We start from the raw sequence: 10,813 nt of genomic DNA, 5'->3' as shown, positions 1-10,813 counted from the left end.
CCTCTCCCCAGCCGCCCGCAGCCTGATTGGGAGGCTGCTGACCCCCCACCCGTCTGGCCGCCCCAGCCTGGAAGAAGTGCTCGGCGACCCCTTCTTCACCCAGGTGTGTCTGGCTGCCCTTCGGAGTAAGGAGGGCAAAGCAGGGGGGAGGAAGTGGGAGGGTGGTGTGATGGTGTCCTGATTGCAGCCAGCCCCCCTGGAGAGGACACGGCTGCTCTGAAGACCGGCTTCCCCTCGGTTGATTGAGCCTCTCGGGGCTGGAAGGAATTCACTTCCTCCTCCACAGAGATTCCCCCTTGCTCCTTCCCTCCTCAGTTGGCAAAGCCATGGGCCGCTCCAGTCGGGGGACCCAAGGAACTCCCTGGAAGGCGATAGGCAATAATAGTAATAATAATGATACTATAAAATATTCTCTAAACCTGAATGAAAGCAATATTAAATCAGTCAAAGCCAGCAGAATGAAAACAGGATGAACAGAAAACTCCGCATAGGATTCAAAATGCTCGTCAGAAGCGCCTTCTCTGCCCTTCTAGAATTTGGGAGGCAGGTGGAGCCTGGAGGAAGCTTGACCCAGAGAGGGTCTCCTCCTGGCTGCCCCTCCCCTCGCAAGGCAGCTGTCCCTGGGCTGAAGGGGCAGGAGGGCTGTGCTGGGTTCCCTCAAGAGTGGGTGGCTTGGGGGGGGGCTTTCTGGGGAGGGAATTACTGGGGTCAGCTTGAGTCAGGGGTGCCCAGAAGGACTCCAGGGTTGGGGTCCAGAGCACCAAAGAGCCTCCAGCAGGTGAGCTGATGCCATCTGACCAGCCCCCCCCCCTCCGAACTCTCATGGTGCCCCCTGGGTAGTCCCTGAGGCTGCCCAGGCAGAGTGTGGGGCTAGTAATCCATCCATTTAGGGCTGGCCATTACCGGGGAAGGAGGGTTCGCTACGTCACAGAGACCCCTCCTTCCGGCCCTATGAGTCCCACTCCGAGGCCAGATGGCGCGAGTAATCGGGACCCTGGCCTCAGGCTGTTGTCGCTAAATGCCAGGTCTGTTGTTCACAAGGCTCCCCTCGTCCGGGACTTAATTTTAGACGAGGGGGCAGACCTGGCATGTATTACTGAAACCTGGCTGGGCCCGGAGGGAGGAGTCCCCCTCGTAGAGATATGCCCAGAGGGCTTTCAGGTGCTTCATCAGCCGAGAGCCCAGGGAAGGGGTGGGGGTGTGGCTATTGTAGTCCGGGAGTCTTTAGCACCTCGTAGGATCCCTGCTCCGGAGCTTGTCGGGTGTGAGTCCCTGCTGGTAAACTTGGACCTCAAGGGTCAAGTGGGTCTGCTGCTAACGTACCTGCCTCCCAACTGCGTTGCAGCAGCCCTCCCCTCGCTCCTCGAGTCGGTAGCCGAGCTAGCAATTGAGTTCCCTAGGCTTATGGTTCTGGGGGACTTCAATTTGCCTTCGCTCGGTGAACACTCTGATGGGGCGCAGGAGTTCATGGCCTCCATGACAGCAATGGGCTTGACCCAGGTAATCCGAGGCCCTACCCACTCAGCGGGTCACATGCTCGACCTCGTATTCCTCTCGGAGCAGTGGATTTGTGATCTTGGTCTGAGGGGTAATGAGATCATACCCCTGTCGTGGTCAGACCACTGCCTACTGAGGCTAGACTTCCGGAGGCCAAACCCCCACCGTAGGGAGGAGGAACCGACCAGGTGGTTCCGCCCCAGGCGACTTATGGACCCCTTAAGGTTCCAGACGGAGCTTGGGGTTATTCCTGATACTCTTGCCCACAGTTCGTCGGAGACTCTTGTTGCTGCCTGGCACTCAGCAGCATCAGAGTCTCTTGACCGGATTGCGCCACTACGGCCCCTCCGGGTCGGCGGATCCCGGAGGCCTCCTTGGTTTACCGAGGAGCTCCGGGAGATGAAGCGCCGGAGGAGACGCCTAGAGCACTTGTGGAGATCCGATAGGTCCGAATCGAACCGAGCACTTCTGACAGCATGCACCAAGGAATACATCCGGGCATTAAGAACAGCTAAGAGAACACACATTGCCACCTTGGTAGCGTCCGCCGAGTCCCGCCCAGCCGCCCTGTTTAGGATAACCCGCTCCCTCCTAAATAGGAGGGAGGCAGGGGACCCCTTACAGGGTAAGGCTGAGGAGTATGTCCAGTTCTTGGCGGACAAAGTTGCTCGGTTTCGGTCGGACTTGGACTCCACCCCCGCAGATCCAGCCGAGACACAAGGGGATAACTTGGCAGACCATCTCTGGGTTGAGTTTCAGGATGTTGCCTCTGGGGATGTAGACAAGGCTATGCGAGCTGTGAGCGCCTCCACCTGTATACTGAACCCGTGTCCCTCCTGGCTGGTTGCCAACAGCAGTGAGGTGACACGAGGCTGGATCCAGGCGGTTGTTACCGCCTCCCTTCGGGAGGGGCACTTCCCCGCCGCACTTAAAGCGGCGGTGGTGAGACCCCTCCTGAAGAAACCATCCTTGGATCCAGCCGTTCTTAATAACTACCGTCCAGTCTCCAACCTTCCCTTTGTTGGGAAGGTTGTTGAGAAGGTGGTGGCCTTCCAGCTTCAACGGTCCTTGGAGGAAGCCAGTTACCTTGACCCATTCCAGTCCGGCTTCAGGCCCGGTTACAGCACAGAAACTGCTTTGGTCGCATTGACCGATGATCTCTGGAGAGCCAGAGATGGAGGCCATGCGTCCATCCTGGTTCTTCTTGACCTCTCAGCGGCTTTCGATACCATCGACCATGGTATCCTTCTGCGACGACTGCGGGAGGTGGGAGTGGGAGGCACTGTTCTGCGGTGGTTCTCCTCCTACCTCTCGGACAGGTCGCAGTCGGTGTTGGTGGGGGGGCAGAGATCGTCCCCGAGGCCCCTAACTTATGGGGTGCCGCAGGGTTCGGTCTTATCCCCCCTACTATTCAACATATACATGAAACCGCTGGGTGAGATCATTCGGAGGCACGGGATAAAATACCATCAATACGCAAACGATACACAGTTGTATCTGTCCGCCCCGTGCCAACTCAATGAAGCGGTGGACGTGATGAACCGGGGTCTTGAGGCCGTTAAGGACTGGATGAGAGCTAACAAACTAGTACTCAACCCAGACAAGACCGAGTGGCTGTTGTGTTTTCCTCCCAACAATTTGGCCAATGTTCCATCACTCAGGCTGGGGGGTCAAAATTTATACCCCTCAGACAGGGTCCGCAACTTGGGAGTCCTCCTGGACCCACAGCTGACTTTTGACCATCATTTGTCAGCTGTGACCAGGGGGGCATTTGCCCAGGTTCGCCTGGTACGCCAGTTGCGGCCCTACCTGGACCGGGAGGCTCTCACAACAGTCACTCGGGCCCTTGTGATCTCTAGGCTGGAATACTGCAATGTGCTCTACATGGGGCTGCCCTTGAAGAGCATCCAGCGACTTCAGCTAGTCCAGAATGCGGCCGCGCGAGTGATCGTGGGCGCACCACGGTTCGCCCACATAACACCGATCCTCCGTGAGTTGCGCTGGCTACCTGTTGATCTCCGGGTGCGCTTCAAGGTGCTACTCACCATTCATAAAGCCCTCCATGGTAGTGGATCTGACTATCTGAGAGACCGCCTTCTGCCAACTGCCTCCCTCCGTCCCATCAGATCGCATAGATTAGGCCTCCTCCGAGTTCCATCTGCCAGTCAGTGCCGACTGGCGACTATGCGGAGGAGAGCCTTTTCAGTAGTAGCTCCGACCCTCTGGAACGATCTCCCCGTGGAGATTTGCACCCTCACCACCGTCCAGACCTTCCGCACAGCCCTCAAGATCTGGCTATCCCGTCAGGCCTGGGGATAAGACCTTAACCTCGCCCCACCCGAATGCTGAATGAATGTTGTGTTTTACTGGTTTATTTTTTTTATTCACACGTTTTTTTTCTTGTGTTTTGTCTTGCACCCCCTTCCTATTTATTGTAAGCCGCCCTGAGTCCCCTCAGGGAAAAGGGCGGCCTATAAATGTCATTAAAATGATTTTTTTTTAAATGATTCTGACGGGCACGGCCATCCACCCCCAGCCCCTCCACAGATTCTGCCCCCTGACCTCACCTGCCTGACCCCCCCCCCCCAAAAGGACTCGGGACCCCCATCCCTCCTCCTGGAGGGTCCTGGGCAGGAGCGTAACTCGGCTTCCGTCCTGCCTCTCTCCCCAGCACTTCACCCCAGCCAGGCTCCCCTCGCGGGCTTGTCGTTCTACCCCCCATTTTTCCTTTCGCCAACCCGCTTGGAAAATTCTTCCAGAAAGCAGCCATGCTCCTTTTCCGAGGCTCCCCTTGCCAAGACCCCCAGGCTGGTGAGTGCTCTTGGGAGGAGAAGGCAGTGGCGGGGGAGAGGGGATCGGCAGAGGGAGGGGGAGGAGAGGGGCAAGGGGGGCCAATTCTCCTGCCCTTCTCCCAGTCCCTTTGCGGGTAAACTAGGTTTCTAGTCCTCAGTGTACTGCAGAAGGCAAGCGTATCTAATCGCGTTCCTCTACTGCTCCCCCCCCCCCGGTCCAGTGAGCCCTGCAGCCCAAGAACAGGAGGAGACGCCACAGCCGCAAAGCGTGGGACCTGTTGCCCCTCCCCACTTGGTAAGAAAGCCCCCCCCCTCGCTGCATCAGGGTCTTCTCCAGCGACGTTGCTGGGCCTCTGTGGAGCTCACGATTGTGATGCTCTCCCAGTCTGGGCATTTTCTGATGGTTGGGCACTACGGGAGAGCCCGGGGGTCCTTTTCCCAGTTGAAACCAGTCCTTCCCACTTTGCTGGGGTGGTGGTTTGGTACCCCTTGCCCTTCTTTCCTTGTCTGGTGTTTATTGACCTGATGTGACTGACTGGCCTTCCCTCCCTCCGGTGCCCCCTCTTCTCTGCCCCCCACGTGGCAAACGCCGAGTGTGACCCGGAGCCCTTTTCCCTCGGCCTTCCCATCTGCCAACTGGGAACAGCAGCAGACCTTCCGGTCCTTTCCACGGCAGCCTCTGCAATGTTGTTCCACCACCTCTGCTTAGATTGGGGGCCCCCCAGGCGGCCTTTGCCAGGGTGGGGGTCTCTTGAGAGCATCTCCTCTGGCGCTCTGCCAGCACCCACCTGGCTTCTCCCGGCATGGCACCCCCCCTCCCCCGGCCTTTCCAGAGGGTCCAGGTGGGGGAGGGCTGCTCCCAAAAGTCACACCTGGAGGGCAGTTGGGGGGGGGCATTTAGCTTCAACATCCCTGCTTTGTGGGATTCACTTTGTGGGCTTTCATGCTGCTCCCCAAAGGCCCCGAAGGAGGAAGCCAAAGAGGGGAGCAGGGACCCCATGGAGGACCCCAGCTGCCTCTCCCCACTCTTGCTCCAAAGAGGCTCCCTGCGCAGTCGGCTGCCTGAAGGTGAGTGGGGGCGCAGGGGGGGGGCAGCGGGGATGCCAGGGAAAGCAAACGCCTCCATCGCTGTTTCTCTCTCCCTTCCCTCCCTCCCTGGCAGATGCCACCTGGGGCCCTGGCAGAGTGCTGGAGCGCATAGACCGAAGGCTGTGCCACTGCTTGCAGACGGCCCCCCTGGGTAAGGCTGCTGCCTGCCCCCCAATCCTCCTGGGGTCTGCCTTATCTTCTGCCTCCCTTGGAGGGACTAGCCCGAAGGTGGGGCCCAGCCACCCAAGGGGCTTCCACCCCTCTGGCCATGCTGTGCCAGCTCCCCTCCCTTCCGTGTCATCATCTGGCAGCCCTGGGGGAGGGTGAGACCGCTCTGAAGCTGCCCCCAGCTCCTCCCCCCTCCAGAAGGAGCCGAAGACCCGGCTTTTGCGTGGGCACCGAGCGGCAGGAAAGGCTTCAGAGTTTTATACTTCTATTTGTTGCAAGCCAAGGTCGTTTTACATGGCGTAGGTAAGGAAGTGAATCCTGCCCTTCTAGGAAGGGGTGGCCGGGCACCATAACCAGGTGAGGAGCTCCGGTGCTCTTCTTGGCACAGAGCCTCCGTGGGCATTTTCTTGCTCCACCATAGAACCGCTCCGAATCTCGTAGGACTGGAAACCCAACAGGGGCGGGATGGGGGAGCAGGGGGTGCTGCGCCTCCCTCCCGCCCGGGCTGAGCAGGGCACCTCTCTCTGCAGTGGAAGAGCTGCCCGAAGGCCTGCGCGGTGCCCATCCTGCCCACATGGCTACCAAGTGGGTGGACTACTCCAACAAGTACGGGTTTGGCTACCTGCTCTCCAATGGCTCAACTGCGGTGCTGCTCCCCGATGGGACCCACATGGCCCTTTGCCCCCAGCACCAGTGAGTGGCCCCTTTGTGAGTCAGGCACAACCGTGCCGTGCCTGGTTTGCATGAGGGCAGAAGCCCTGGAGGGGGGTCTCGGGGAGCCCCCAGTCGTGATCCTGGGGAGAAGCCCCCCCCCAGGTGCTTCAGAGGCCTGGCCTGGCCCCTCCTGTCTGCAGCTGCTCCAGAGGGGGTCCTTTCGGGTGCCCGGCCTACATTTGGCCAATGCCCCCTTTGGTTTCCCCCCCAGACGCATCTGCTACTGCAGTGAGGTGGAGGCGGCCGTGTCCTTTGGGTGGCGAGAGGTGCCACCCTGCTTGGCCCCAAAGAGGCGCATCCTTCTCTTCTTCACCCAGTACATGCAGAGGCGGCTGCAGGAGGTGAGAGGCCGGGGAGGGGGGGAGCGGAATATGGATCAGCAGAGAGAGAGGGGGGGGCTGTGAGACCCTCACTCTAGGCCCCCCGCTGACCCTGCCTCTTTTGCCAGGGGGCCCCATGCCAGACCAGCCCTGCCAGACCCACCAGGGCCCTCTCCCTCCTGCAGTTTGCAAAGTCTGACCAAGCCCTCCTGATGCTCTTCAGTGACGCCACCCTGCAGGTAGGAGGAGGCCGGCCCCTCACGTCCCCTCGGGTGGGGAGGGTGGCCGTGGGTCGGCTCCAACCCCCCGAAGAGGCGGTTAGAGACTGCGAAGACCAGCAAAGGAGGCTGGAGACCCCTTAAACAGCCACCTTCCCTCCCCACAATGCTCACTCCCCCCCCCCCCGCCAGAGGGACAGCCTGCCAGAAGAATACTTGGGCACAAACATTAAACATGCCAGGTGCCGACGCTCCAGTCGCTGGGCACACGCAGCATCCATGACAGAGGCTGGGAAGAGGAAGGCAGGAATTGTCCACCGGAGACGATGGGCCTTCCGAGGCGGCCAGGGGGCTTTGCCTGGAGGGAGGGAGGGATGGATGGAGGGGTGCCAGGCTGCTTCGCAGGAGGAGCAGCCGCCGGCATGTCTCGGGGCCTGCACCGTCTACCACGGCTCCTTCCCTCTGAGGCTTTGCTGGACTCGCGGAAAAGGGCCGCTGGGGTTGGGCTTCGGCTTCTGGACAATCCCAACCTCCCAATTCCTGAGATTCGGTTTCCATGGGTGCATTGAGCCGGGACGGTGGCAGATCGGAGCCAAACATGGCAAAATAGAATAAAGCTATACAGGGGGGGCTTTTAAACGGCCGAAGGCCTCGGCCGCTTCACAACGTGCAAAGCCGAGGGGTGGGACAAGGTTAAACTACCACCCAGGCACGGAGATGGAGGACAGGTGGAGGACGGTGCCGGCTTCCTCTTGCCCAATTCTGCCAGCAGACCCCCCTGCCCTCCCTTCTGCCTCCCAGGTGAATTTCTACCACGACCGCACCAAGATTGTTCTCAGCTGCTCGGCCGAGGGAGAGGACCTCTTGACCTTCGTGGACCACCAACGTCGCAGCTCCACTTTCCCTCTGGGCACCTTGGCACGGCAGGGCTGGACGCTGCCCCTGCGCGAGCGGGTGCAATACGCCCGGCACTTGCTGCACTGCCTCTAGCAGCCCCTCCCCCGCCCAACTGGCCAGCCAGAGCCCATCTACCTGGTGCTGGAGACGGAGCCAGCAGGAGCCCCCTGCCTGCCACCACCTTCGCCGGGGGGGGGGGGGCTGGGTGTCCTGGAGAAGGGTCTTCATGGCGCCCTTTCCTTCCAGGGGCCCCAGGCAGCACCCACAGGCCTCTCACGACAACCGAAACAGGAGCCCTGCCCCCAATTCCCAGGGAACAACTCTGGGCAAAAGGGGGGCAGAGGCTGGGTCTCCCTCCTCTGTACCAGCATCTTCAGCCCAAGGGTCTCCCGGTGGGGAACGGTGCCTTGATCCCCGGAACAGGCTGGGGGAGGGTGCAGCCCAGAGGTCTCTTCAGCTGTTGGGTGGGTGGGGGAGGCTGTGCAAGCACAATGCGGTGGGGGGTGGGGAAGCCTTGGCCATCCGGGTCAGACCTTGTGGCTGCTGGAGGGAAGAGTCCAAATGGGTGGGCTGGGAGGGGCCGCTTGGCCGAAAGGGCAGCAGAAGTGGGAGGGGGTTCAGACAGTTGCAGGACTGGGGGGGGGGGCTACAGAAGGGCAGGAAAGGAGGGGGATGTGCCAGAGAGAGGAGCAGGAACGTTGGGGGCAAGGGGCACGGGAGCCCTGTGGAGAGGGCAAGGCAGGGCAGGCGCAGGGAGGGGGCGTTTGGGGGGGCAGGGCAGCAGAGGCTGGGAGGCTGCTTGGCCCAGAGTGGGAATCCTTAAGGCCAGCTGGCTCCCCTGGGCCAAACGGGGGTCCCTTTCTCAGGGCTGGCTTGGAGCAGCCCTTAAGGGAGGAGGAGTGGAAGGGGCCCCCTTGGCTGGCTGCCACTAGTGGGGCGAGAGGGGCAGCCCCCGGATTCTATGGAAGTCTCCCAGGCACCCCAGGGGGCCCGAGGCAGGGTCCACGTTGCCTTGGCAGTGCCAAGATTGTTGTTATTTATTAAATGCCTGCGTGCCAAATCTTTTCCGTCTCACGGCAGCTTACAAGAAGGTTGTAACACAACACCTGAAGTCAAATGACATCATGACACAACCACAAAAACAACCGGAGCAAAACCTCCGCTGTAAATATACAAACATCCACCCCCCCCCAGCCCCCTACGACCCTCCCGAAGGCTCTGACCAAGGGGACCCATCTTGTCCTGCCCGGGTCCGGATGGGGGGGGGGTGATCCCTCCCCCCAGAGAAAGGCCATCCTCCAGCAGCGGCTTCTCCTGGAGCCCCGGGCAGCGGAGGGTCTCGGTGGGGAAAAGCCTGCACGCGGCCTCACCCGCCCCAGCACCCAACCTGCCCATCAGGCCAGCGGTTGGGAATGGCGCCCAGCAGCGTCTTCCAAAGTGGCCCGGGCCCCGGAGGGCCAGCGAGGGTCCTGGGCAGGAGAGGCGGGGTCCGAGAGGCCTCGGGGATACAGGGAGGAGCCAGCTGCACGTTCCCCCCGCCCCCTTCGGGAGAGGCTCTGTTTCCCTCCCTCTGGAGACGGAGCCAGCAGGAGCCCCCTGCCCCCCCCCCTTCAGGTGTTTTCCTAGCAGCCCCTCCCCCCCCGCCCCCATTTCCCTGGGGGGGGGGAAAGGCTCCAAAGACAGAGCCGCCGAAGGGCCGCCTCGCCGCTAGTGGCCTCCCGCCCGGCTTCTCCCAGATGTGGGAGAGCAAAGCAGCTGCCGCCGCCGCCGCCAGTCCCCAGGGCCGCGGTGGGGGGAAGGGGCAGCAGGTGGCCGAGCCCCACTCGGAGCCCCAGCGGCGCACACGGCTAATTTGGACGCTGCTATTTAAATCGCAGGCAGGGAGACGGCAGGCACCGGCGCGGCGAGAGAAATGCTGCTGCTCAGGTCCCGGGACGCGCACTGGGCTCGCAGTCGGCTGGAGCAGCCCCGCCCGCCCTCTCCCAGGCCGGCCGAGGAAGGCCGCCTTTCCCGCTAGACCCCCCGCCCGCCCGCCTGCCCAGCCCAGCGCTCCGGATCCTGGCTGGCGCGCAGGTGGGGCACGTAGTCTTGATCCAGCAGGAGCCATCGGGGCCCATCCTCCAGCAGAACTACGGAGCGCCCCTCGCAGCCTGGGGAGCGGAGGCCAGGCCGGGAAGAGCCCCGGAGTTGCAGGAGCGGGGCTGGGGGTCGCAGCTGCCCGCCTGCCTTCGCCAGAGCGAGGGACGAGCCTTGGTCCCCCCCGCAGGACGGGAAGGCGCTGGGCTCTTCCCAGCCCGGAGGCCTCGCTAGCTCAAGCGGCGGCTCAGGCCTTTCTTCGGCTACGGATTCAGGGGGCGAGGGGGGGGGGGGCGGACGGCGGTGCTTTGGGAAACCGCGCCCCCCACCCCCCGGTCGGCGGCGGCCCCGTCGCGCTCCAGGTTGCCGCCCAAGCGCCGTCGCCATGGGGCCGCCACCGGGCTGCCGAGCTTCTTCAGGCCCCGAGGACCAGACAGGCATCGCAGAACTTGATCTGCCTGGATGCGCCCCCAAAATAAACGGCTGAAATTAGCCCGGGTTAAAATTAGCCCGGCCTCTCGCCCTTCGTCGGCGGCTCCCGGAACCCCCTGGAGGGGCCGGCGGAGGCCCGGAGACCCCCTCCGCCTTGCATAAAAGGTGTTGGATCCTGGAAATCCAGCGGTCTTTATAGGATCGCTCTGAAAACCAGCCAAATACTACTGCAGCGCAAGAGCCGCGGGGGCGCAGTGGTTAGAGGGCAGGGCTGCGGGTTACTTCTGGTCCTTTGTCTTCTCCAGATTAGCCATGCTCGATTCCTGGAAGCGGTTTTTAAATGTTTTAGCCTCCAGTCCCCCAATCGTTCTTGTTGCTCTTCTCAACATGTTTTCTAAATCCTGGTGACCAAAACTGGATTCCAAGTGTGGGATTCCATTTGAAAACCTTGACCCAAAAAGAGGTCACTACTCCACAGGGCAGCCTGACCTGTATCACTTAACAGAAAAAGAGAGTGGGAAGGGACCTCGGAGGTCTTCTAGTCCAACCCCCCCCCCCTGCTCAAGCAGGAGACCCCAGACCTTTTCAGACAAGTGGCCGTCCAGCCTCT

The 10,813-nt window shown here is 61.6% G+C and overlaps 1 protein-coding gene across 1 annotated transcript; it reads left to right on the top strand.

Moving 5' to 3' along the window:
• Positions 1-15: 15 nt before the first annotated feature.
• Positions 16-8,139, top strand: LOC116511013 (serine/threonine-protein kinase PLK2-like). The gene is made up of 9 exons (XM_032220741.1): positions 16-103; positions 4,169-4,308; positions 4,511-4,584; positions 5,249-5,357; positions 5,452-5,529; positions 6,077-6,239; positions 6,472-6,601; positions 6,709-6,819; positions 7,600-8,139. The coding sequence occupies exons 2-9, from the start codon at positions 4,266-4,268 to the stop codon at positions 7,786-7,788; spliced, it is 897 nt and encodes a 298-aa protein (XP_032076632.1). The 5' UTR covers positions 16-103; positions 4,169-4,265; the 3' UTR covers positions 7,789-8,139.
• Positions 8,140-10,813: the final 2,674 nt, after the last annotated feature.

The sequence above is a fragment of the Thamnophis elegans genome, chromosome 1 (assembly GCF_009769535.1).
Source record: "Thamnophis elegans isolate rThaEle1 chromosome 1, rThaEle1.pri, whole genome shotgun sequence".
Classification (NCBI taxonomy): Eukaryota; Metazoa; Chordata; class Lepidosauria; order Squamata; family Colubridae; genus Thamnophis; species Thamnophis elegans.
The sequence above is the reverse complement of the archived record's forward strand: the minus strand, read 5'-3'. Positions and strand labels throughout refer to the sequence as shown.

Excerpts from the sequence above, each read along its gene's own strand:
- LOC116511013 (XM_032220741.1), top strand. The coding sequence starts at position 4,266 with ATGCTCCTTTTCCGAGGCTCCCCTTGCCAAGACCCCCAGGCTG. Across the intron at positions 4,309-4,510 it reads TTGCCAAGACCCCCAGGCTG|TGAGCCCTGCAGCCCAAGAA; the intron begins GTGAGTGCTCTT and ends CCCCCGGTCCAG. Across the intron at positions 4,585-5,248 it reads CTGTTGCCCCTCCCCACTTG|GCCCCGAAGGAGGAAGCCAA; the intron begins GTAAGAAAGCCC and ends TGCTCCCCAAAG.